The sequence below is a fragment of the Rhincodon typus genome, chromosome 5 (assembly GCF_021869965.1).
Source record: "Rhincodon typus isolate 14 chromosome 5, sRhiTyp1.1, whole genome shotgun sequence".
NCBI classification, from domain to species: Eukaryota; Metazoa; Chordata; class Chondrichthyes; order Orectolobiformes; family Rhincodontidae; genus Rhincodon; species Rhincodon typus.
Window position 1 is genome coordinate 1,480,516 of NC_063336.1, and position 22,811 is coordinate 1,503,326.

General features: G+C 44.4%; 1 protein-coding gene across 1 annotated transcript in view; it reads right to left on the bottom strand.

Moving 5' to 3' along the window:
• LOC125483089 (dynein axonemal heavy chain 6-like) overlaps positions 1-22,811 on the bottom strand; it is a 343,417-nt gene that overhangs the window by 241,488 nt on the left and 79,118 nt on the right. The window contains 4 exon segments of the mRNA XM_048596614.1: positions 7,957-8,044; positions 12,016-12,090; positions 18,569-18,687; positions 21,782-21,886. Coding sequence (XP_048452571.1) covers positions 7,957-8,044; positions 12,016-12,090; positions 18,569-18,687; positions 21,782-21,886 — 387 coding nt within the window.

The window sequence follows — 22,811 nt, forward strand, 5'->3', positions numbered from 1 at the left end:
GTTTTCTCCTTCACAAATGCTGCCAGACCTGCTGAGCTTTTCCAGCAACTTTGTTTTTGTTCCTGATTTACAGCATCCGCAGTTCTTTTGGTTTTTATTAAAGGTAGGTGATGTGGGGCTGAAGTTGGAGGTCACGGGGGGAGGGGTCAGACAGCTGGAAGTCAGGTCAACTGGCTGGGTCCCAGCAGGAATTCTCCATGCCCTGAATCAGTCCTTGCCTTTGATCAAGGGACTCCAGCCCCTCACCCCATGTAATGATAAGCAATTGGAGGGTCTGGTAACAGGCTGGATTGCGTCTGGCAGTGGCACAGTGGGATGAGGCTTTAAATGGTCCTTAATCAGTCTCTCAAGGATCTCAGTTGACAATGGAGCATGAGGTTTACCGTGAGCCTTTCTGCCCAGAGCTGAGTTCCGGTTGGATTGAGAAAGTGTGAGTTAGGTACACCACAGCCACGTTGCTAAATTATAAGTCTTCCATGTCTCCAAGCACACCACCTCTCAGAGGAGAAAATTCCATCTAAAATCTTTTACCGTGGAATCAATTTGAGGACAGTTGAAAGGTCCAAGGGAATGACTTAAAATTAAAATTAGGTCATTTATTCACAGAATTTGCCAAGTTACCTTAAAGTAGCCAGTCTGGTATTTTTTTTAACTTTACACAAAAAATGGAAAAGCAATAAAGTCTGAATCAAAACATGAGGTTCATAAATCATCATGTATAGGTAAGCGTTTTCATTGTTTCAAACCGACAGCCAATAAGTCATACAAACATTACTGGTCCACTGGTCTATTTAGTGAAATAGTATATTTGCCTTTCTGGTTTTGTCTGGGTGGTTGATACAGGGCATAATCGAGGCACTCCAGTTCTACAAACACACAGAGGTCAGTGTTGATTAGCCTCTGGCACCACTTTAACATGCTAGTGTTGACAATGCAGCATCTTTCAGCACCCAAAATGTTCCTGTTAGAGTAATGCAGTCTATTTCAAATCAGTCTAACACTTTCAGGCCTGTGTTTGAATCCAATAAAATTTGGATTGACATAGTGCCTCATCTTCCCACTGCTCAGTGACAATAGCACAAAGCAGTCACTCTTCAAGCTTGAGCAGTGCTTTCCAATTGCTATCCTCCATTCTAAATCATTCATTACGTTGCATCTCTCTACCCCATGCAACCCATTTACTGCCAATACCCTCGTCATAGCCAGTCAGGACCATTAGAAAGGTTCCCCGGTCAGCGTCCTGTCCACTGACCTCAGTACATTTATTAAAATCCACACCAAATCCTGTGTGCCCATTACCACTGTGTGTTGTCACAATGTTGATTGGGGCAGGGTACTGGTAATCAAACCCCACTAGTTCATGAATCTTCACAAATATATAAAGCAAAGGTAAAGTCACCTTAGTCCCAGAGGACCACAGGGCTGTTCTCTCATTAGAGAAAGAAATAACTGCTGTATATAAACAACCAATTGAATCACTAAATGGTTAATCTGCCTAATTTTAATTATTGTCTAGGACAAATGACGCATGCCAGGTTTCATCAATAAACAAAAAAGTATATATAATATAGACAAATTTATCCGTTATCAAGTGGAAAGAAACCGATTATTAATGACTACAGTGTAAACTTAAACCCTATCCCACTTAAATGCAAACAGATACTTTCATTCAAAACAAAACAGATGAGACAGCCCTGCAGAAATAGGATGGGCAGAAATCACAGGCAAAAAGGAACAAATTTTCACAGAATCATAGAATCATACAATCAAGTCTACACCTATACATGTGAAACATATGATGTTCAACCTCAACCCATTTACCAGCACTTGGCCCATCGCCTTGAATATTATGTCATGCCAAGTGCTCATCCAGGTATTTTTTAAACAATGTGAGGCAACTTGCCTCTATCACCCTCCCAGGTATTGCAGTGCAGGAGTGTGGTAGCAACAACTGTTACCATACGCGAGGACTTTTGTTGAGTTGGATGTCTAAACTGTTAAACATGCTCTGCTGTAGTTTGTCCTACAGCCAATCCTGTGTTGGATCTCCCAGTCATAGTTTCATAGATTCACCTCACCTCTGGAATTCAGCTCTTTTGTCCATGTTTGAACCAAGGCTGTAATGAGGTCAGGAGCTGAGTGGCCCTGGCGGAACCCAAACTGGGCGTCACTGAGCAGGTTATTGCTGAGCAGGTGCTGCTTGATAGCGCTGTTAGTGACACCTTCCATCACTTTACTGATGATCGAGAGGAGACTGATGGGGCAGTAATTGGTCGGGTTGGATTTGTCCTGCTTTTTGTGTACAGGACATACTTGGACAATTTTCCACATTGTTGGGTAGATGCCAGTGTTGTAACTGTGCTAGAACAGCTTGACTAGGGGAATGGCAAGTTCTGGAGCACAAGTCTTCAGTACCATTGCCGGAATGTTGTCAAGGCCCATAGATTTGCAGTATCAGGGCTTCCAACAGTTTCTTGATATCATATGGAGTGAATCAAATTGGTTGAAGACAGGCATCTGTAATGCTGGGGACCTGTGGAGAAGGCTGAGATGGATCATTCATTCGGCACTTCTGGCTGAAGATTGCTGAGCATGCTTCAGCCTTATCTTTCGCATTGATCTATCAGGCTCTTCCACCATTGAAGATGGGGATATTTGTGGAGCTTCCTCCTCCAGTGAGTTGTTTAATTGTCCCCCACCATTCACAACTGGATGTGGCAGGACTGCAGAGCTTAGATCTAATCCATTGGTTGTGGGATCGCTTAGCTCCGTCTATCACTTACTGTTTATGCAAGTAGTCCTGTTTGGTGGCTTCACTAGTTTGACACCTCATCTTCAGATATGCCTGGTGCTGCTCTTGACATGTCCTCCTGCACTCTCCCTTGAATCAGGGTTGATCCCTGGCTTGATGGTAATGGTTGCGTGGGGGATATGCTGGGCCATGAGGTTACAGATTGTGCTGAAGAACAATTTTGCTGCTGTTGATGGCCCACAGCGCCTCATGGATGCCCAGTCTTGAGTTGCTAGATCTGTGTGAAGTCTGTCCCATTTAGCACGGTGATAGTGCCATACAACACAATGGAGGGTATTCTCAATGTGAAGGTTGGATTTTATCTCTAAAATGTCCATATGGTGGTCACTCCTACTGATACTGTCTGCAGCTGGCAGATTGGTGAGGATGAGGTCAAATATGTTTTTCCCTCTTGTTGGTTCTCTCACCACCTGCCGCAGACTCAGTCTAACAGCTATGTCCTTTAGGACCTGACCAGCTCGATCAGTAGTACTGCTGCCGAGCCACTCTTGGTGGTGGACATTGAAATTCCCTACGCAGAGTGCATTTTAAGCCCTTGCTACCCTCAGTGATCCCTCCAAGTTGTTCAACATGGAAGATTACCAATTCATCAGCCGAGGGAGGACGGTATATGGTAATCAGCAGGAGGTTTCCTTGCCCATGTTTAACCTAAAGCCATGAGACTTCATGGGGTCCTGATGTTGAGGACTCCCAAGGCAACTCCCTCCCAACTGTGTACCACTGTGCCATCACCTCTACTGGGTCAAGAGTACTTTGCAAATCTACTGTTATGGCAGTGGGAAATGGAAATGATTGGGAATACTGCATGACGCATCACAGCATCTTAACCCCTCTCAGTCTGCATGCACCATTCCCTCTGTCAGAGGGGTCTGAAAATCTACAGCACAGTCTCACCTTTTTAACATGGAAATACAGCCATTTAAGATTAATAATCTGTAACAATTTAGAGCAAATCAGTGGAATGTATTTCTAATTTTAAGTAATGTTGCTTCCATATGCTCTGTGTCAATAATACTTATATATTCACTTTGAATATTTGCTTTACAGAAATAGGTCCAGAATCCAATAAGCAGCTTAAATTACTTTACTTATCAAGCAACCTTAATGCACCCCACATAACCTGGTCGGAACTTTTTTTGATATCTGGGTTGTCAATTGCAGTTAGGCAATTATTGAGATATGTTCTTTGGTCTTTTCCCCCTTGTGCTTTAGAGAAGTTTGATTTATTTTTGAACGGGAACTGGGTTAGATAATATCAGAAAGCTATCTTTTCACCCCTGGGATTCATCTCAAAATGAGTTTAGAAAGGTGAAGATGGATGCCAGAAAAAAGTGTTGAATGAAGTAACTTTGGTGATTTTTCTTTGACACCATTTAAAGGGAGGGGAGTAGAGGCTGATGTCCTGAAGCTGTAGAGGCTATATTTGGTCAATGTTGAGAAACATTTAGAAACTGATGACAGGAGCAGGAATGTTGTCACCAGAAAACAAACTTAAGATAACAGTCATTTTTTTATGCGGTTAGTTTTACCATTTGAAATGTACTATCTGAAAGGCTGATGTAAGTAGATTCATTAATCATTTCAAAGGCAAATTGGATAAACACAAAGGAGGAAAAATACTAAGGGCTACAGAGAAAGGGCAGAGGACTGGAACTAACTATTTTGTCTTATCAGAGAGCCAGAAGAGTTGATGGGCTGAAGACCCTATCCTGACATGACTCCAGTGGAGTTGCGCTAGGCCTACAAATAAAACGGACGCTCCGATGGGCTAAAGCCCAGTTTTCCCATCAGATTATCTCCGTCTGCTCCAAATAAAGCAAATTGCACTGAGGGAGAGGAACCAACCGCAGGTAAAGCCTGATTTGGTGATTCTTTGTTGGGCGTAACAGAATTTACACTCAGAGATGCACCAAATATTGCTTCCATGTTGCAATATTAAGTTAGCCCAAATCTTCATCCAATCTCAGAATATGTGCAACTTTAATGTGGGTATAAATCAACGCAAACAACCACCAACCATGCAAAGTGTCAGACCCATACTGGATATTTCTTCTTTAATTGAGCTTAATTTGAGCTTAAATTCTTTGAACCTTTATTCATGCATACAGGACATAGGTATCTGCAATCATGATTTTGATTTGATTTATTATTGTCACATGTACTGCAATACAATGAAAAGTATTGTTTTGCTTGCTATCCAGACAAATCATACCTTACATAAGTACATCAGGGTAATAGAACAGAATGCAGAATATAGTGTTATAGGTACAGAGGAAGATCAACTCTAATATATGAGAGATCCATTCATAAGTCTGATAACAGTGGGGAAGAAGCTTTTCTTAAAACTGTTGATTGCTGTTTTCAAACTTTTGTATCTTCTGCCTGACAGAAGAGGATGGAATAGATTATAACCGGGAAGTGTCTTTATTTATTTTGGCTGCTTTCCCAAGGCAGTGGGAAGTATAGACAGAGTCAATGAAAGGAAGGCTGGTTTGCATGATGGACTGGTTTGCGTTCACAACTCTCAGTAATTTCTTGCAGTCTTAGGCAGACCATTTGCCATACTAAGCTGTGATGTGTATGGATAGGATGCTTTCGATGATGCATCTATAAAAATTGATAAAAGTCATTGTGGACATGCCAGATTTCCTTAGCCTGCTGAGGAAGTAGAGGCACTTGTGTGTTTTCCTGACTGTAGCGTCGACATGGATGGATAGATCGTTGGTGATATCTACTCCTAGGAACTTGAAGCTTTTGACCACCTCCACCTCAGCACCATTGATACAGATTGGGGTGTGCCCTCCACTCTGTTTCCTAAAATCGATGACCAGCTCCTTCATTTTGCTGACATTGAGGGAGAGATTGCTGTCATTACACCATATCACTAAGCTCTCTATCTTTCCTGTACACTGTCTCGTCGTTGTCTGACCCATTACAGTGGTGTCATCAGCAAATTGTAAATGGTGTTTGAGCTGAATTTAGCCACACAGTCATGACAGTGTAAGTTGTACAGTTGTACAGTAAGGGGCTGAGTATGCAGCCTTGCAGGGTACCGGTGTTGAGCATTACCATGGAGGTGGTGTTGTTGCCTATCCTTACTGATGGCAGTCTGCGGGTCAGAAAGTCGAGGATCCAGTTTCAGAGTAGCAGAGTCCTAGGTCTCGGATTTTGTAGATGGGTTTGATTGGAATTATAGTGTTGAAGATGGAGCTAAAGACAATAAATAAGGGTCTGAAGTAAGTGTCCTTGTTATCCAGATGCTCCAGGGATGAGTGTAGAGCCAGGGAGATGGCGTCTGCCATGGACCTAATGTGACAGTAGGCGAATTATAGCGGATCAAGACAATCTGGGAGGCTACAGTTAATGTGTGCAGTAACAGGTGAAATCCAGTAACGTCAAATCTATGTCATTCAGCCCAACAATACCATGCTATTTATGCTTCATACGAATCTCATTCCACCCCTCTTCATTTCACCCTGGCAGCATATCCTTCCAGTACTTTATCTTTCAGTGTGTATCTAGCTTACCCATTGTTGGGAAGATGGTGGCAAAGTGGTAATGGCATGGTTGGTAATCCAGAGACACTCTTAATGTTCTGGGGACAGGGTTCCTTTTCCCAGTATGACAGCCGGTGGGATTTACATTTTAAAGGAAAATCCCGGAATTGAAAGTAGCTCCCAATAATGGAGCGCAGAAAACTATCTTTTTTGAATATATTTAGAACCCATCTGGTTCACTGATGTCTGCTGCCCTTACCAGGTCTGGCCTACATGTGACTCGAGAACAACAGTAATGTAGGTGACTCTTACTTTCGAATGGCCCTAAATGTTATTTAGTTTAAGAGAACTTAATGATGGGCAACAAATGGTGGCCTTGATGATGACATTTACATTCCATCAAAACATACATAAAGATTGCTTTCCAAGGAATTTACCTCAAAATGCTTTAATTTTTCAGTAACATACTGGCTTAATATTTTATTCAAAGTAACAAAATACAGATTAGACGTCAGTGAGGAGATATCTTACAAAGTACAAAAATAATTACACCTTTTGTTGCAACTGCACCTCCTCCCTTAACAAGGAAAGCTGGAGGATTTATTTTATAGTAACTCCTAACTTACTGTTGGTTCAGTCAATGCTGTTCATTATAATGTCATTGATAAAAGAGGGAATGTATATCATTTTAATGTCATAACATTTGCTGCAATATTTAATTGCCAGATTTCCTGTATTGTGGCAGCACATCCCAGACTGAAGGTCTGAGACTTACCTTGATTGATAAACTCCTAAGGCACTCAGATGGCAACCTCAATTTACACAATTTCAGACATGTCTCAGCATCCATCAGGATTGGTCCCAGTACCTTTCATGATGCATGAGAGAAGAGTGCTGATTGGTTAGCAAGTGGACTCTGACTGGTAGAAGTGTTGCCATGGACAATGCAGTTATTAATACTGACTGACAATTAACTGCCAAGCTTTGTTAAAGTTTGAAACAGTGGTATTTGCCTCCTACTGGTCAGGAAAATGCTCTAAGAAATTAACCAGTGAACAAGTAAGTGCAAGGTGCCTGGTACAACTCAACAAACTAGGTGGCAGTCATATAATCAATAGTGACAACAAACTGCCCAATTCACTGAAGTGACTCACACTTAATGTGCTCATCACATAACCAAAACTCTTCCTGTCTTTGGAAAAAGCTTTAACTTTATATTTTCTCATCCCTAGCTTCAGTCTGGTAAAAATCTGATTGACAGTTAACATCTCAATCTGCGAAGATTCTAACTGATGACCCCATATCTTGACACAAGGCTAAGCTAAGCCTGCCTCTAATCTAAATCACCTCAACATGTAGTTCCAGAAAAAAAAATTGTATTTGCCTGAAACATCTTTATCTCAATATTATCATGCTGGATATTTTATACGAAATTCTGTAACTTCAGCCAGTTGTAACTACATGAATCCGAGCTCTGACAGCATAGAACTAGGCACTGGCCTTATTCAACTGAAACAAAAATTACGAGGCCGAGTCCATGTTCTTGATTTGAGCATGTTTATTCCTCACATGACCAAAAGTCGAAAGTTAGGAAAGGAGTTCTCCAGACAGAGATCAAGTTCAAGAACAACTGAAGACTTTGCTTACCACAGTGACGACAACCTGCCCTGGATGAGAGAGCACCCACTCTTTGAACTGTGTCAATTTCCAATCACTTATTCCAAACCGGAGATGCCTAGATTAACATTTAAGGAGAAATATCAGTACCTCTAACCCAGGAGCCAAGGACAGAACACATCATGAGCACTGACACAATAAAGACTAATGTTATTCTAGCAGAGTTATTATTGTGTGAATAAAAACTGAAAGATCTGTAGATGCTATAAATCAGAAACACAAACAGAAGATTTTTTGGGAAAGTTCTGAGGAAGCGACACAGGACCCAAAACATTAACTCTGATTTCTCTTCACAAATGCTGCCAGACCTGCTGAGTTTTTCCAGCACTTCTGTTTCTGTTATTATTGCGTGACTTGCCCCAAGAGATTTGATTGAGATAATGATGGATGCATGAACCAATTCAATGGAAAATGTTGACTTTTTCTTTGCAAGTGATGGATATTAAAGAACTGTAATGGCAAGAATGAAGATAGGCAATATAAACAAAATGCCACAATTTCAAGAGAACAGAAAGACCTGGGAGTTTATAAACAGTGGTCTTGAAAGCTGGCAGAACAAATTTGTTAAAAGGCATAAGGAATCCTTGGTTCTATAGATAGAGATAAAGAGTACAACAACAAAGAAATTAAGCTAAATATTTACAAGGGTTACCACCAGCCCATAGCTGACTGATTTTTATGGGACTTCAATTATGTGGACAGAAACTGGATTATGTGGACTCCCAGTCAGCAACTCCCATCCCATACAAATTAGAAGCTGAAGTCAGCTATTTGCCACCTCAAGCATAGTCCGCTATTCAATAAGAAGATGGCCAAGTTGTGTGTGATTTGAATTCCACATTCCTTTCAACCCCAGTAATCTTTGATTCCCCGACACAACAAGAATCTATGGAGCTCCACAAAGTATTCAATAATCCTACCTTGAAACACTTCTGAGGCAGAGTTTCAAAGTTGCACAAGCCTCTGAGAGAACAAATGTTTCATCATCACTGTTCTAAAATGGTAACTCGTAATTGTTAAACAGTGCCGCCTTAAGACTCTTTAGGATCTTGTACACCACAATTAAGTCACCCGTTACTTTTTTAAACTCTCGTGGAAATAAATTCAGTTTGTCAAACTATCCTCATGGTACTCAATCCAGGTCAAGTCAAGTCAAGATGCCATAATCTTACCAAACCATTGGGCTGCTCTCTGATAGAGAGAGTTGACTGGCGGTATGAGTTAACCTGAGGGTCACCATAACTCAGCCAAGGGGAGAGATTCATAGATTCATGCAGCTCAGAAAAGGCCCTTTGGCCCACTGAATCTCATAGACATAACTACCACGAAAAGTGCGCTAATCCCAATTTCCTGCACTTGTCCCATATCCCTGAATGTTATGATATTTGAAGTACTCATCCAAATATTTTTTAAGGTTGTAAGGTTTCCAGCAGCCAATACTTTCCCGGGCAGTGCGTTCTGGATTCCCACCATCCACTTTTTCCCAAATCCCCTCTGAATCTCCTGCCTCTTACTCCAAAACTATGCCCTCTTGTGATTGACCCCTCGAGCGAGGGGAACAGCTGCACTCAATTCACCATGTCTATACCCCTCATAATCTTGTACACCTCAATCATGTCCCCTTTCAGTCTTCTCTGCTCTAAAACAATCCAAGCTTACCTAGTCTCTCCTTCTCGCTCAATTTCTCCATCCCAGGCAATATGCTAATGAATCTCCTCTGCACCCCCTCTAGTGCTATCACATCCTTCCTGTAGTGAGGTGACTAGAACTGCATACAGTACTCCAGCTGTGGTCTAACCAACGCTCTGCACAACTTCAACATTATCTCCTCGCTCTTATACTCTATGCCATGACTGATGAAAGCAAGTGTCCCATATTCTTAACTATCTTATTGACATGCTCTACCAACTTCAGTGATCTGTGAATAATTACCTCAAGATCCCTCTGTTCCTCTAAGCTGCCCAGCGTTCTGTCATTTGTTAAATACTCCCTCATCTTGTTTCTTCTTCCAAAATGCATCAGCTCGCACTTATCAGGGTTAAATACTATCTGATATTGGTCTGCCCGTGTGACCAATCCATCTATATCTTTCTGTAACCTACAACCATCTTCTTCACTATAAACCATTTTACCAATTTTGGTGTCATCGGCAAATTTACCGAACATTCCCCCCACATTTTTATCTATATCATTTATGTAAATCCATAGAATCCCTACACTGTGGAAATAGGCCATTCAGCCCCATGGGTCCACACCGACCCTCTGAAGAGCATCCCACCCAGACCCATCGTCCAACCTATCCTTGTAATCCTGCATTTCCCATGGCTAACCCAACTGCACTCCTGAACACTATGGGCAATTTAGCATGGCCAATCCACCTAACTCACATGTCTTTGGGCTGAGAGAGGAAACCAGAGCACCCGGTGGAAACCCACACAGACACGGGGAGAATGTGCAAACTCCACATGGACAGTCATCCAAGGGTGGAATTGAACCTGGTTCCCTGGTGCTGTGAGGCAGTCACGCTAACCGCTGAGTCACCATGCCATCATCGTATATGACAGAGAATAAGGGGTCCCAGTACTGATCTGTATGGTACACCGCTAGACACCGGCCTCCAGTCACTCAAACAGCCTTCTCCCACTACCTTGTGTCCTATTAGTAAGTCAGTCTGATCCGTCTCGCCAAGTTTCCCTCAATGCCATGTGCTTTAACCTTCTCAGTCAGTCTCCCATGTGGGACCTTGTCCAAAGCTTTGCTAAAATCATATAAACTACGTCAATTGAACTTCCCTCATCCACACTCTTGATCATATTTTCAAAGAATTCTAACAAATTTGTCAGGCATGACCACGCTCTGACATAGCCATGCTGACTATCCCTAATTAACCCATGCCTTTCCAAGTGGGTATTAACTCGCTATTCCAGAATTTTCTCCAATAGCCTTCCTGCCACTGATGTGAGATTCACCAGACTATAACTTCCTGGTTGATCTCTACCACACTCTTAAAAAGGTGAACCACATTAGCCATCCTTCAGTCCCCTGGCACTTCCCCTGTGGCCACAGAGAAATTAAAAATGTGTTAGAGCCCCTGCAATTTCCTGCCTTGCCTTCCACAGCAGCCTGGGATGCATGCCCCCTCTGCCTGCAATGTGACCATCCCACTAAACATGCTGCTCACAACATGCTCAGCATTGCAGATGCCCCACCACTAAATTAGTTAAACATTATTTCCTTTTCACAAAACCATGTTGTCTCTTACTGATTACCTTGAGATTTTAAGTGTGCAGCTCTGATCTCTTTAATAATCAAACACCTTCCCCAGGACAGCTGCCTCACAGCACCAGCAAGCCAGGTTCAATCCTAACTTCGGGCAACTGTCTGTGTGGAGTTTGCATATTCTCCTCATGTCTGCGTGGGTTTCTGCTGGGTACTCCAGTTTCCTCCCACAGTCCAAAGATTTGCAAAATTGTGGATTGCCATGAGAAATGTGGGGTTACAAGAATTGGAGTGGGGTGGGGTAGAGGGAGAAGATCTGGCTGGATTACTCAGAGGTTTGGTGCAGAGCCAATGGGCTGAATGGCCTCTATCTGCACTGTAGGGATTTTATGATTTTATAGCCCTCAGTCCATATTATGCACGAGGAGAAATTCACAATTCTTTCATCCTTCCCCAGTTTTCTGCATTGTCTTTATTCTAAACACTGAGTTACAGTCTGACCACTGAGTAACAAGGAGCATTCCCAAAGAACAATGCTATGCCTCCTGATCATTCCCTTCTTCAACCATTTCTTAACCAAGTTGTTATACACCTTTTGCAGACAGAAAAGATTTTCCCTTTAAAGGGTTCTGGCTACTGTTAAGTATTATGAACTCGTGGCAAATTCCAGATAATGAATACTACTGGTTGTAATCACAAATTGTTGCTGATAGCACCATGGATATTTTATGCCAGGCTGATTCATGCAGCTCATTAATGCCTGGGCCTCATGCCCTAGTTTCAGTTGTAATTCAATTTATAAGCACTTACTTTTTCACAGACTCAAACATGGAACTTTCCACATTTCCCAGCCATTGTTCAATGGGTCCCCGAATTCGAACATTCCTGCACAAAATAAGTTTAATAATGTTATCAGGACACAAGAATCTGTGATGAAGCTTCATAATATCGAATATAATGTGGGAAATTGAGAGAAATAATCTGTGGCTTTAAGTTTGAAGCAAAAACAGAAATTGCTGGAAAATCACAGAAGGTCTGGCAGTATCTGTGGAGAGAAAGCAGAGTTAACATTCTGGGTACAGTGACCCTTCTTCAGAACTGATTGTGGCTGGGAAAAGGTTGGTGTACATGCTGAAGATGGGATGGGGGAGGAGGAAAGAGTAAAAGATAGGTGGAGTTGGAGCCTAGAGAGACTCCATGACTCTATCACAGTTGGGCAGATAAAGGAATGGGTAAAGATCAGCCTGGGAGAATGAATAGCTGCTAATGGGGACCATTAGAGGCTGGCAATGGGTTGTTTGTGGTAGAGGCACATGTGATAAAAAAGCTTGGTGTGTGGGTGGATTAGGCAAAGGACATGGAAGAAGGCGTTCAGGCTGTGAAATTATTGAACTTGATATTGAGTCCTGAAGGCTGCAGTGTTCTGAAGCAGAAAATAAGGTGTTGTTCTTCCAGCTTGCACTGAGCTTTGCTGGAACACTGCTGCAAGCCTGAGACAGAGATGTTGGCTGGAGAACAGGGTGGTGTGTTAAAGTAGCAGGCAAACAGGTAGCTCAGGGCCTTTTTTGCAGAAAGAATGTAGATGTTCTGCGGAGCGGTCACCCAATCAGCATTTTGTCTCCCCAGTGTAGAGTAGACCACGTTGTGAGCAGCCAATACAGTTGACTAGATTGGGTAAAGTGCAGGAAAATCACAGCTTCACCTGGAAGTTGTGTTTGGGGCCTTGGATAATGAGGAGGGAGGAGGTAAACGGACAGGTATTACACCTTCTGTGGTTGCAGAGGAAGTTGCTGTGGGGCTGTGAGGAGGTGCTGGGAGTGGAGGAGGAGTGGATCAGGGTGTGCCTGAGGGAATGGTTCCTGCAGAAGGCTGACAAGGGAGGGAAGGGGCATATTTATCTGGTGGTGTCATGCCACTGATGGAAATGGTGGCTAACAATCCTTTGGATGTGGTTGTTGGTGGGATGGTAGGTGAGGACGAGGGTACCTCTATCACTGTTGTTGGAGGGAAGAGATGGACTGCGGGCCAAAGTGCAGCAGACAGGCCGGGCATGGAGGGTCCTGTCAAGTATGGTACTGGTGAATCCTCAGTTGAGAAAGAAAGTGGACATTTCGGAGGCCCCCTTGTCAAAGTTGGCATCTGCAGAACAGATGTGACAGAGACGGAGAAGTAAGGAGAATGGAATAGAGTCTTACAGGAAGCAGGGTATGAAGATGCATAGTCCAGGTAACTATGGGAGTTAGTGGGTTTGTAGTGCATATTGGTGGCCAGCCTATCCCAGAAATAGAAGCAGAGATATTGAGGAAAGGTGACAGCAGGGTGGAAAATTGGTAGTAAAATTGATCAATTTTTGTAATTCTGGACAAAAGAGGGAAGCAGCACTGATGATGTCCCCGCACAAGGAAAGTTCCAAAGAGACGGGCAAAACCGGGACCACACGGGTACCCATGGTCACCCCTTTGACCTGAAGAAAGTGGGAGGTTTTAAAAGTGAAACTTGTTCAAAATGAGGACAAGCTCAGCCAGGTGGAGAAGGGCTTTTTTTCAGAAAGAAGTGGAGAACCCTGAGACCATCCTGGTGGGAGATAGCCATGTAAAGAGATTGCACATCCATGGTAAACAGAAGGTGACTGGAACCAGCAAACTGGAAATTCTGAAACTGATATAAAGTGTCAGAAGAATCACGGACGTAAGTGGGAAGGGACTGGACAAGGGGAGAAAGAAAATAAAGTTGAGCTACGAAGAGATGAGTTTTGTGGGGCAATTTGATTTAAGTTTGATTTGTATTTCTATACTCTTGCATGTTAAGACGGAAACACAACTGGTCACTTCTTTGAAAGATTCAATCAGCTTAGTCAGACATGACTTCCCCTTGTCAAACCATGCTGACTGTTTATAATTAATCCCTGCTTTTCCAAATGCAGATTAATTCTGTACCTCAGAATTGCTTTTAATAGTTTTCTCACCACCAAGGTCAGACTGACTGTGGCTTCCTGGTTTATCCCATGCTCCTTTCTTGAATAAAGGTGCTAATTGGCTGTCCTCTAGTCCTCCAGCACCTCTCCTGTGGTCAGAGAGGAAGTGAAAATGTTGCCCAGATATAGTTTTGCTATCCAAAAGCGAGACAAATCTAACCCAGCTAATTGTTGTCCCATCAGTTTACTCTCAATCATCAGCTACGTGATGGAAAGTGGATAGCAAGCTCCCCTCCAAACCACTCACCATCCTGACTTGGAAATATATTGCCTTTCCTTCAGTGTCACTGTGTCAACATCCTAGAAATCCCTCCCAAACAACACACAACATAGATGCAGTCGTTCAACAAGGCAGCTTACCATCACTTTCTCTGGGGCAAGTAGGGATGGGCAATAAATGCTGACCCAGCCAACAATACCCATGTCTCATTAACAAAAAATGGAAAAGTAGACAGTGCTATCAACGGCACTAACGCAACAATGACTGGCTCATTGATGCTCGGTTTGAATTCATGACCTCAGTGTTATAAAGACACTTCATATTTAATGTTTCTTGGACTTAAATTTTGATTTCATTTGATTTGATTTATTTATTGTCATGTGTACCCGAGTACAGTGAAAAGCTTTGATTATGAGCAGTACAGTCAGATCTTTGTGGAAAATTGAATTTACTTCAAGTTTTGCGGAAAAAAACCTGGTGTGGATGTTGTTTGATGAAGGTTAACTTGCACATTTACATTTCAGCAACTGTCATTAGAGCAAGGCTCATAAAAGTAGAACCCGAGGTTCCCATTTCACAACCACATTCCACTACAAGCATTGGAAGACACTGGTTCACAGCTGTCAAATTTGCACACTCAACTGCAAGAACATAGTTCATGACATAGTAAGAAGACTTTCCTTGTGGAGTGGTTGGGGTGCTATCATGGTGGCTATCGGTAGAATTCAACTCTCAGTATATTGAAACTTTGGTCGTGCAATGTAGAATTGGATAAGGTCACATATCTCAGAGCTCTTTATGGATGTGTGACAATTACCTGTGGGAAGCCTCCATGCCACACTGTGTAACTGTATAGCATGAGGCTTCAATGCGATGCATGTGAGCACTCAGGAGTTTGTTCAAAAAAATTGCATTAACCTTCTGGCACTTGCAGAAGGTGATCTGTTCACGGGTCTTACGTGGAGAATGCTGTTTCTGAAGTCATTATGGCCTGGGTTCAACTACAAAGACAGCACAGAAGGAGACAGTGATAACAACTTTGTCAGCAAACCCAGCAGGAGCAGGAATGTCCAGCAGCTGCCACACAGCCTCCTACAGACAGAAGTGACAGACAAAAGTACTCTAAGGAGGTAGCAGCTGTTCAAAACCATCCTGCATGTCGAAGCGAATCAAGCAGCTTGGGCAGTGGGATTCTTCACCATCCCTAGCTTCCCCAAGCTGCAGGGCAATTGCACCTACAATTCACCCATGCCACCTCTGTTCCCCAGTAAGTTGGCTTCTTCTTCTGTTTCCCACTAAACCCAAGTGCAGCCCTACCTTTCTCAGTTGAGGTGGAATTAGTCTGCTTGGCCTTGTTGGCACGGAAGACTCAACTGGTCATCACCAATGCCTTTGAGCTTAGAGAGCCCAGGCCTGCTGGCAATCTCCAGCCCAGATTTAGGCTCACATTGCTTGGCTTCAGGTTTCAGGAGCATAGGCTGAAGGAGAAGGAGGAAGGGCCAGGTATCTCTGCAGTGGGTCCTAAGAAGCTGCTGCTGGGGATCCTAAAAAGGGGCACTTAGATTGAGGCCACATTCATGTCTTGCCTTAACATTAATGTTGAGCACCAACAACTCCAGTGATATTTTGCAGATCCAGGTGTATATCTAGCATGTCCTGAGTGTTCTGGATTTCAGTCTTCACCAACCTCTCCATGGAGATCATCAAACCCATGCATGCTGCAGCCAGCAGGGTACAGATAACTTTGGTACACTCCTTCACTCTTGTTCTGGATTACCTTTATTGTCTGACAAACCGGCCTGATGTTTTTGAGCTGCTCTGCGTGTTTTGACCAAGTCATTAATGGTGGAGACCATGGATTGTTTTCTGTCAGGAGCTACGCAGATTACTAGTCTCCTGCAGTCCTCTGACTGCCAATGATCTGGGCATTTCTTTTTTGACTAGCTGCAGAACAGTGATGTGCTCACCAGATTGTGCTAGCCAAAGTCTAACCTAAGTAGAGTACCCACCAAGGTGAAAGTCTGAGTTGATGGAAGGTGCATGTGAAAGCCTCGCTAGACACAATCTTCGGAAGGTTCATGAGCTCCTCCTCAGAGCTGGGGGTGAAGCCGAAGGTCTCCAGAATTGGGTTGAAGATGAATAAAAATTGTGTAGATTAACAATACGTTTGCACTGCTAGTAATAAGAAAACAATGCAACACAGCATAAAGAAACTTTCTGGGTTGGTTGCCCATTGACGTCTCTCCATCCTAATGTGAACAGTCATACCCTTCTCAAGCTAAATCCAAAATTTCCTCCTGATAGGAATGTAGATCCTCTTGTCCACCAACTCCACCCATCTGCTCACCAGTCTTGAATCTCCCAGCCCAGTTACGGGCCAATATTTTCCTGCAATGAGATAAAGGGAGGGTTTGGGTATGATGGAAGTAGATGGGCAAACAGGTAATGGTGATGCAGGACCAGGAGAGGTGGTGAGGTCTAGGAAGCATGGCAGGCAGGGTTTGTAGTTTGGGAGGATGATGTGGCGATGAGCCCTCAAGTGAATAGGCTGCATGTAATAATGAGAGTTGTAGCCCTTAAGCCTTGGTGAAAGACATGTGCAGTGGAAGAGTTAGTGTGAGTCATGGCCCTGTGAGTGTGAAGTTGCAAAGAGATAGTGGCACTTCCACTTGTGGACTGTAGGTCACTAATCTTCTTGCTGTCCTATTGGGCAACCTTTTTCCTTTGGGACACAGCACTGACCTGGGCTGTAATTTGCCTCCAGGTGGTCTGGTGGCATGGCCTTATGTGGTAGACTGCTAGAAAAAGGACTGTCCTCCCCATCTACCAGCCCATCCACTAACATGTCTAAGTCCCCGTCCATGAAGCAGAGTATGAGCTTTCCCTTCCTCTGAAAGCATGTCCTGAATGTTGAGGATCAAGCACCACAGTGACAGGGACAGACCCTGGCTTGTGGTGTTTGAAATTTTGGGCAGCTGGGTTTTCAACACAATGCCAGTGGCATTAACACTGGCAAGTCTTGGTGACTAAACTAGAATCTCAAAAATAACAACAGCAGAAATAAAAGAAAACCAAAAGGTAAGAAAAATGTCCAGATCCTCAACGTCTAAGTCTTATCTCTATAAAGGTGTTTGGAATAACCAATGCAGACACCCAGATCTAGCCACAGCCTGAAGTCTCCGTCAGCCTGTGAGTCTCACAATGATTGCTGGGAGTAGCTCCGCTCTTGCCACTGCTGCATCCCATCACTGGAGGAGTTTTGCCACTGCTGCTGCCACCGCCAGCCCCAAAGGCTGGGAGGACATCCTTGCTGCCTCCTCCAATCATGGGGAGGATCCACGTCCACTGCCATTCCGTGCATGCTCTGCTCTCATTGCCATGCGGATGCCACTGATTAACCTGCTACAAAAGGCTTTAACGAAAAGAAAAACAGGACTATCTCCAAGGCATAAGTCAGGAGTGTGATGGAATACTCCCCACTGGCCAGGATGATTGCAGCTCCAATAACACTCAAGAAGTTTGACGCCATCCAGGATAAAGCAGCCTGCTTGATTGGCACCACATCCACAAGCATCCACTCCCTCCACCCCCGACACTCAGTAGCAGCAGTGTGTACTATCTACAGGATACACTGCAGAAATTCACTCAAGATCCTTAGATAATACCTTTCAAAATTCATGACCTTCCATCTAGAAGCACAAGGGCTGCAGATACATGTGAACACTCCCCTCCAAGCTACTCTCCATCTTGACTTTGAAATATATTGTCATTCCTTCACTTTCGCTGGGTCAAAATCCTGGAATTCCCTCCCTGAGGGCCTTATGGGTCTATCTCTTGTCTATGAGACCTACCCATTTATTATTTGTTGCTCATGAATTCACTGGCTAGGAATGATCATCTGAAAGAAAAGGTATTTTCTGATCAACCTGTTCAAATGTGTTATGCCATACCTCTGTAGTCAGTGGGAATATAAACTGGGTCTGTTGGCCCAGCAGATTGTTTTGCTGCTAAATGGGTGTCAATTTGACAGAGTTGTGTGTACTCTGTCTGTGCTCTCTATGTCCATGTCTCTTTGATTCTTGACCATGCAAGACCAAAATGGATGGCAAGGGGAGTGAAAATGAAGGAACTCACACAAAGCGAAGAAATTGTATTAATTTAGGTAATACCTTGGCATGGGAAGATTCTCATTTTCTGCAGACTTGATCATAACCACAGTGGGAGGTCTGGTAGCTTGCTTCACAATCTCCAGAGATCTGATATTTTCAAAACACTTGGCTAAATGAGGCTAAGGAAACAATGAAAAAAAATCAATATCTCAATCAATATAGTTAAAATTGCTAATGAGGAGCTCCTGGAGGGAGTGACATTTCCCAACTTTTATTAAGGGAATGATAGAATGATGTAGCACAGGAGGCCACTCATATCATGTGATGGTCGCAACTCTGAAAAATGTCTCTCATTAGTTCCCTCCCCAACTCCACCTTTTCCCCATATCTCTGCAGATTATCCCCCACTCAAGTCTTTATTTAACTGTCTTTTGAAAGTCTCTACTGAATCTGTTTTCATTACCCTTGAACACAATGAGTTATGGATCACACTCCCTCTGTGAAATGACGTATTCCTCATGCAGCCTCTGGTTCTTTTGTGAATGATCTTAAATAAAGTTGGTTTAAAAGAAGGATCAATTACTGTCTAAGGGCATCCAATTAATTGAAATCAGAAGCATTTGTAAAACAAATAAAATTTGCCAGAAAATAGAAACAAATTAATTTTATATAGTGAGATAACAAGGTGTAGAGCTGGATGAACACAGCAGGCCAAGCAGCATCATAGGAGCAGAAAGGCTGACGTTTTGGGCCTAGACCCTTCATCAGAAATGGGGGAGGGGAAGGGGGATCTGAAATAAATAGGGAGAGAGGGGAGGCGGATAGAAGATGGATAGAGGAGAAGATAGGTGGAGAGATGACAAACTGGTCAAAGAGGCGGGGATAGAGCGAGTAAAGGTGAGTGTAGGTGGGGAGGTGGGGAGGAGATAGGTCCGTCCAGGGAGGACGGGCAGGTCAAGGGGGCGGGATGAGGTTAGTAGGTAGGAGATGGGGGTGGGGCTTGAGGTGGGAGGAGCGGATAGGTAGGAGGAAGGACAGGTTAAGGAGGCGGGGATGAGCTGGGCTGGTTTTGGGATGTGGTCGGGGGAGGGGAGATTTTGAAGCTTGTGAAGTCCACATTGATACCATTGGGCTGCAGGGTTCCCAAGCGGAATATGAGTTGCTGTTCCTGCAACCTTCGGGTAGCATCGTTGCGGCACTGCAGGAGGCCCAGGATGGACATGTCATCTGTGGAATGGGAGGGGGAGTTGAAATGGTTTGCGACTGGGAGGTGCAGTTGTTTAGCGCAAACCAAGCGTACGTGTTCTGCAAAGCGGCCAGAGAGGAGTGTGGAGCGGACAAGGGAGTCACGGAGAGAGTGGTGTGAGGGATGAGTTGCGGGAAATATGGGAGACACGTTCGAGAGCGTTCTCGACTACTGAGCGGGGGGGGGGCGGAAGAGTCTCTTTCAATTCCTCCCACTTCCTACAGACAAAGGGGGTGGCCATGGGTACCTGCATGGGCCCAAGCTATGCCTGCCTCTTTTGTAGGTTACGTGGAACAATCCCTCTTCCGTACCGACACTGGCCCTAAACCCCACCTCTTCCTCCGTTACATTGATGACTATATCGGCGCCGCCTCGTGCTCCCACAAGGAGCTCAAACAGTTCATCCACTTCACCAACACCTTCCACCCCAACCTTAAGTTCACCTGGACCATTTCTAATACCTCTCTCTCCTTCCTGGACCTCTCTGTCTCCATCTCCGGCAACCACCGAGAAACCGATATCCATTTCAAGCCCACCAACTCCCACAGCTACCTAGAATACACCTCCTCCCACCCACCTTCCTGCAAATATGCCACCCCCTATTTCCAAATCCTTCGCCTCCGCCGCATCTGCTCCCAGGCTGAGACATCCACACCCGTACATCTCAGATGTCCTCGTTTTTCAAGGACCGCAACTTCCCCCCCTCAGTGGTCGAGAACGCCCTCAACCGTGTCTCCCACATTTCCCGCAACTCATCCCTCACACACCCTCCCCGCAATAACTACCCAAACAGAATCCCCCTCGTCCTCACATACCACCCCACCAACTTCCGGATTCAATGCATCATCCTCCGACACTTCCGCCATCTGCAATTCGACCCCACCACCAAAGACATTTTCCCCTCTGCCTTCCGGAAGGACCACTCTCTCCGTGACTCCCTTGTCCGCTCCACACTCCCCTCCAGCCCCACCTCACCCGGCACTTTTCTCTGCAACCGCAGGAAGTGCTACACCTGCCCCCATACCTCCTCCCTCATCCCCATCCCAGGCCCCAAGAAGACTTTCCACATCAAGCAGATGTTCACCTGCACATCTGCTAATGTGGTATACTGCATCCGCTGTTCCCGTTGTGGCCTCCTCTACAACGGGGAAACCAAGCGGAGGCTTGGGGACCACTTTGCAGAACACCTACGCTTGGTTCGCACTAAACAACTGCACCTCCCAGTCGCGAACCATTTCAACTCCCCCTCCCATTCCTCAGACGACATGTCCATCCTGGGCCTCCTGCAGTGCCACAACGATGCTACCCGAAGGTTGCAGGAACAGCAACTCATATTCCGCTTGGGAACCCTGCAGCCCAATGGTATCAATGTGGACTTCACAAGCTTCAAAATCTCCCCTCCCCTGACCGCATTCCAAAACCAGTCCAGCTCGTCCCCGCCTCCCTAACCTGTCCTTCCTCCCACCTATCCCCTCCTCCCACCTCAAGCCCCATCCCCATCTCCTACCTACTAACCTCATCCCGCCCCCTTGATCTATCCGTCCTCCCTGGACGGATCTATCTCCTCCCTACCTACACTGACCTTTTCTGGCTCCATCCCCGCCTCTTTGACCGGTCTGTCGTCTCTCCACCTATCTTCTCCTCTATCCGCCTCCCCCTCTCTCCCTATTTATTTCAGATCCCCCTTCCCCTCCCCCATTTCTGAAAAAGGGTCTAGGCCCGAAACGTCAGCCTTCCTGCTCCTCTGATGCTGCTTGGCCTGCTGTGTTCATCCAGCTTTATACCTTGTTATCTTAGATTCTCCAGCATCTGCAGTTCCTACTATCTCTGAAATTAATTTTATATGGTATCAGTTTTGGTGAATACTATCACACTTAAGGAATAGAATTCTCAGGGTTGGCAACATTTTGCTGCTCCAAAATGTTCGTTACATCCTTCATCTTCTATTCATAAGGGAATACAAGCCTAGTCCATTCCATCCATCCTTCATTACTGAAGCCTTTTAGTCCGAGTTTATTTCTTCTTACCCGTATAGCCTCAGGATTTTTGCTTTGAGACAGGATATCCAGCAGTTCACTGTTGCTGAGGAAATAAAAACGTGGGAAAGCAATCCGTTTGGCTTCCAAGTAATCCTGAAACAATAGCACATTGGTTTCGTTCACAGTCGGGTTCAGTTTCACTTAATTCATCTAAACAGGAATACTCACAGCAGAGATTCTAACAGAATCACAGAATGAACAGGAGGAATGTCAGACCTGATCAGCTACTCAATTAATCCCACTCTCTTTGCTTTTTCCTCACTGCCTTTCCAAGCATTCATCCAATTCCCTTTTGAAAGTTCTATTGGAACCTGCTGCCATCACTATTGCAGGCAGTACATTTCAGTTTGCAACAATTTGCTGGAAATCAATGGGCCAGGTTTTCTAAGGAGTGGCTCCCCTCACAGATTACCATTCTGCCCTGTCTTTTTCAAAACAAACCCAGAGAGTTTCACATTTTTGACAGGAGATTCCCATCAGGTTTCCTTCAGAAATTCAGAGTCATGTTTCATAATGCAGAACTGTCAGGGGAAGACGAACCACGCTCCTTACCATAGCAGTCAGCTGCCATATTCTGAAGTTTTCAGGTCCTGACAGCTGTGTTGACAGCTGCTAACAACCAGTAAGTACATAACGTAAGTGTGAGGTTGGGCTGCCAGGTGGGATAAGGTGCCAAGTGAGTAGGGGAAGATGCTAAATGGATAAGATGCCAAGAAGGAAGGGTACCAAGTGGATATGATGACAAGCGAGTCACATGTAGAGTGTCAAGTGGGTAGAGTTAGAATTAGGTTTTATTGTCATGTGTACTCAATTACAGGGATACATGAGCACAGTGAAAAGTGCACACAATCATCATTTCCAGCACCACCTTAGGTACAAAGATAACAAGGTGTAGAGCTGGATGAACACAGCAGTCCAAGCAACTTCAGAGGAGAAGGAAAGCTGACATTTCGGGTCTGGACCCTTCTTCAGAAGAAGGGTCCAGACCCGAAACGTCAGCTTTCCTGCTCCTCTGAAG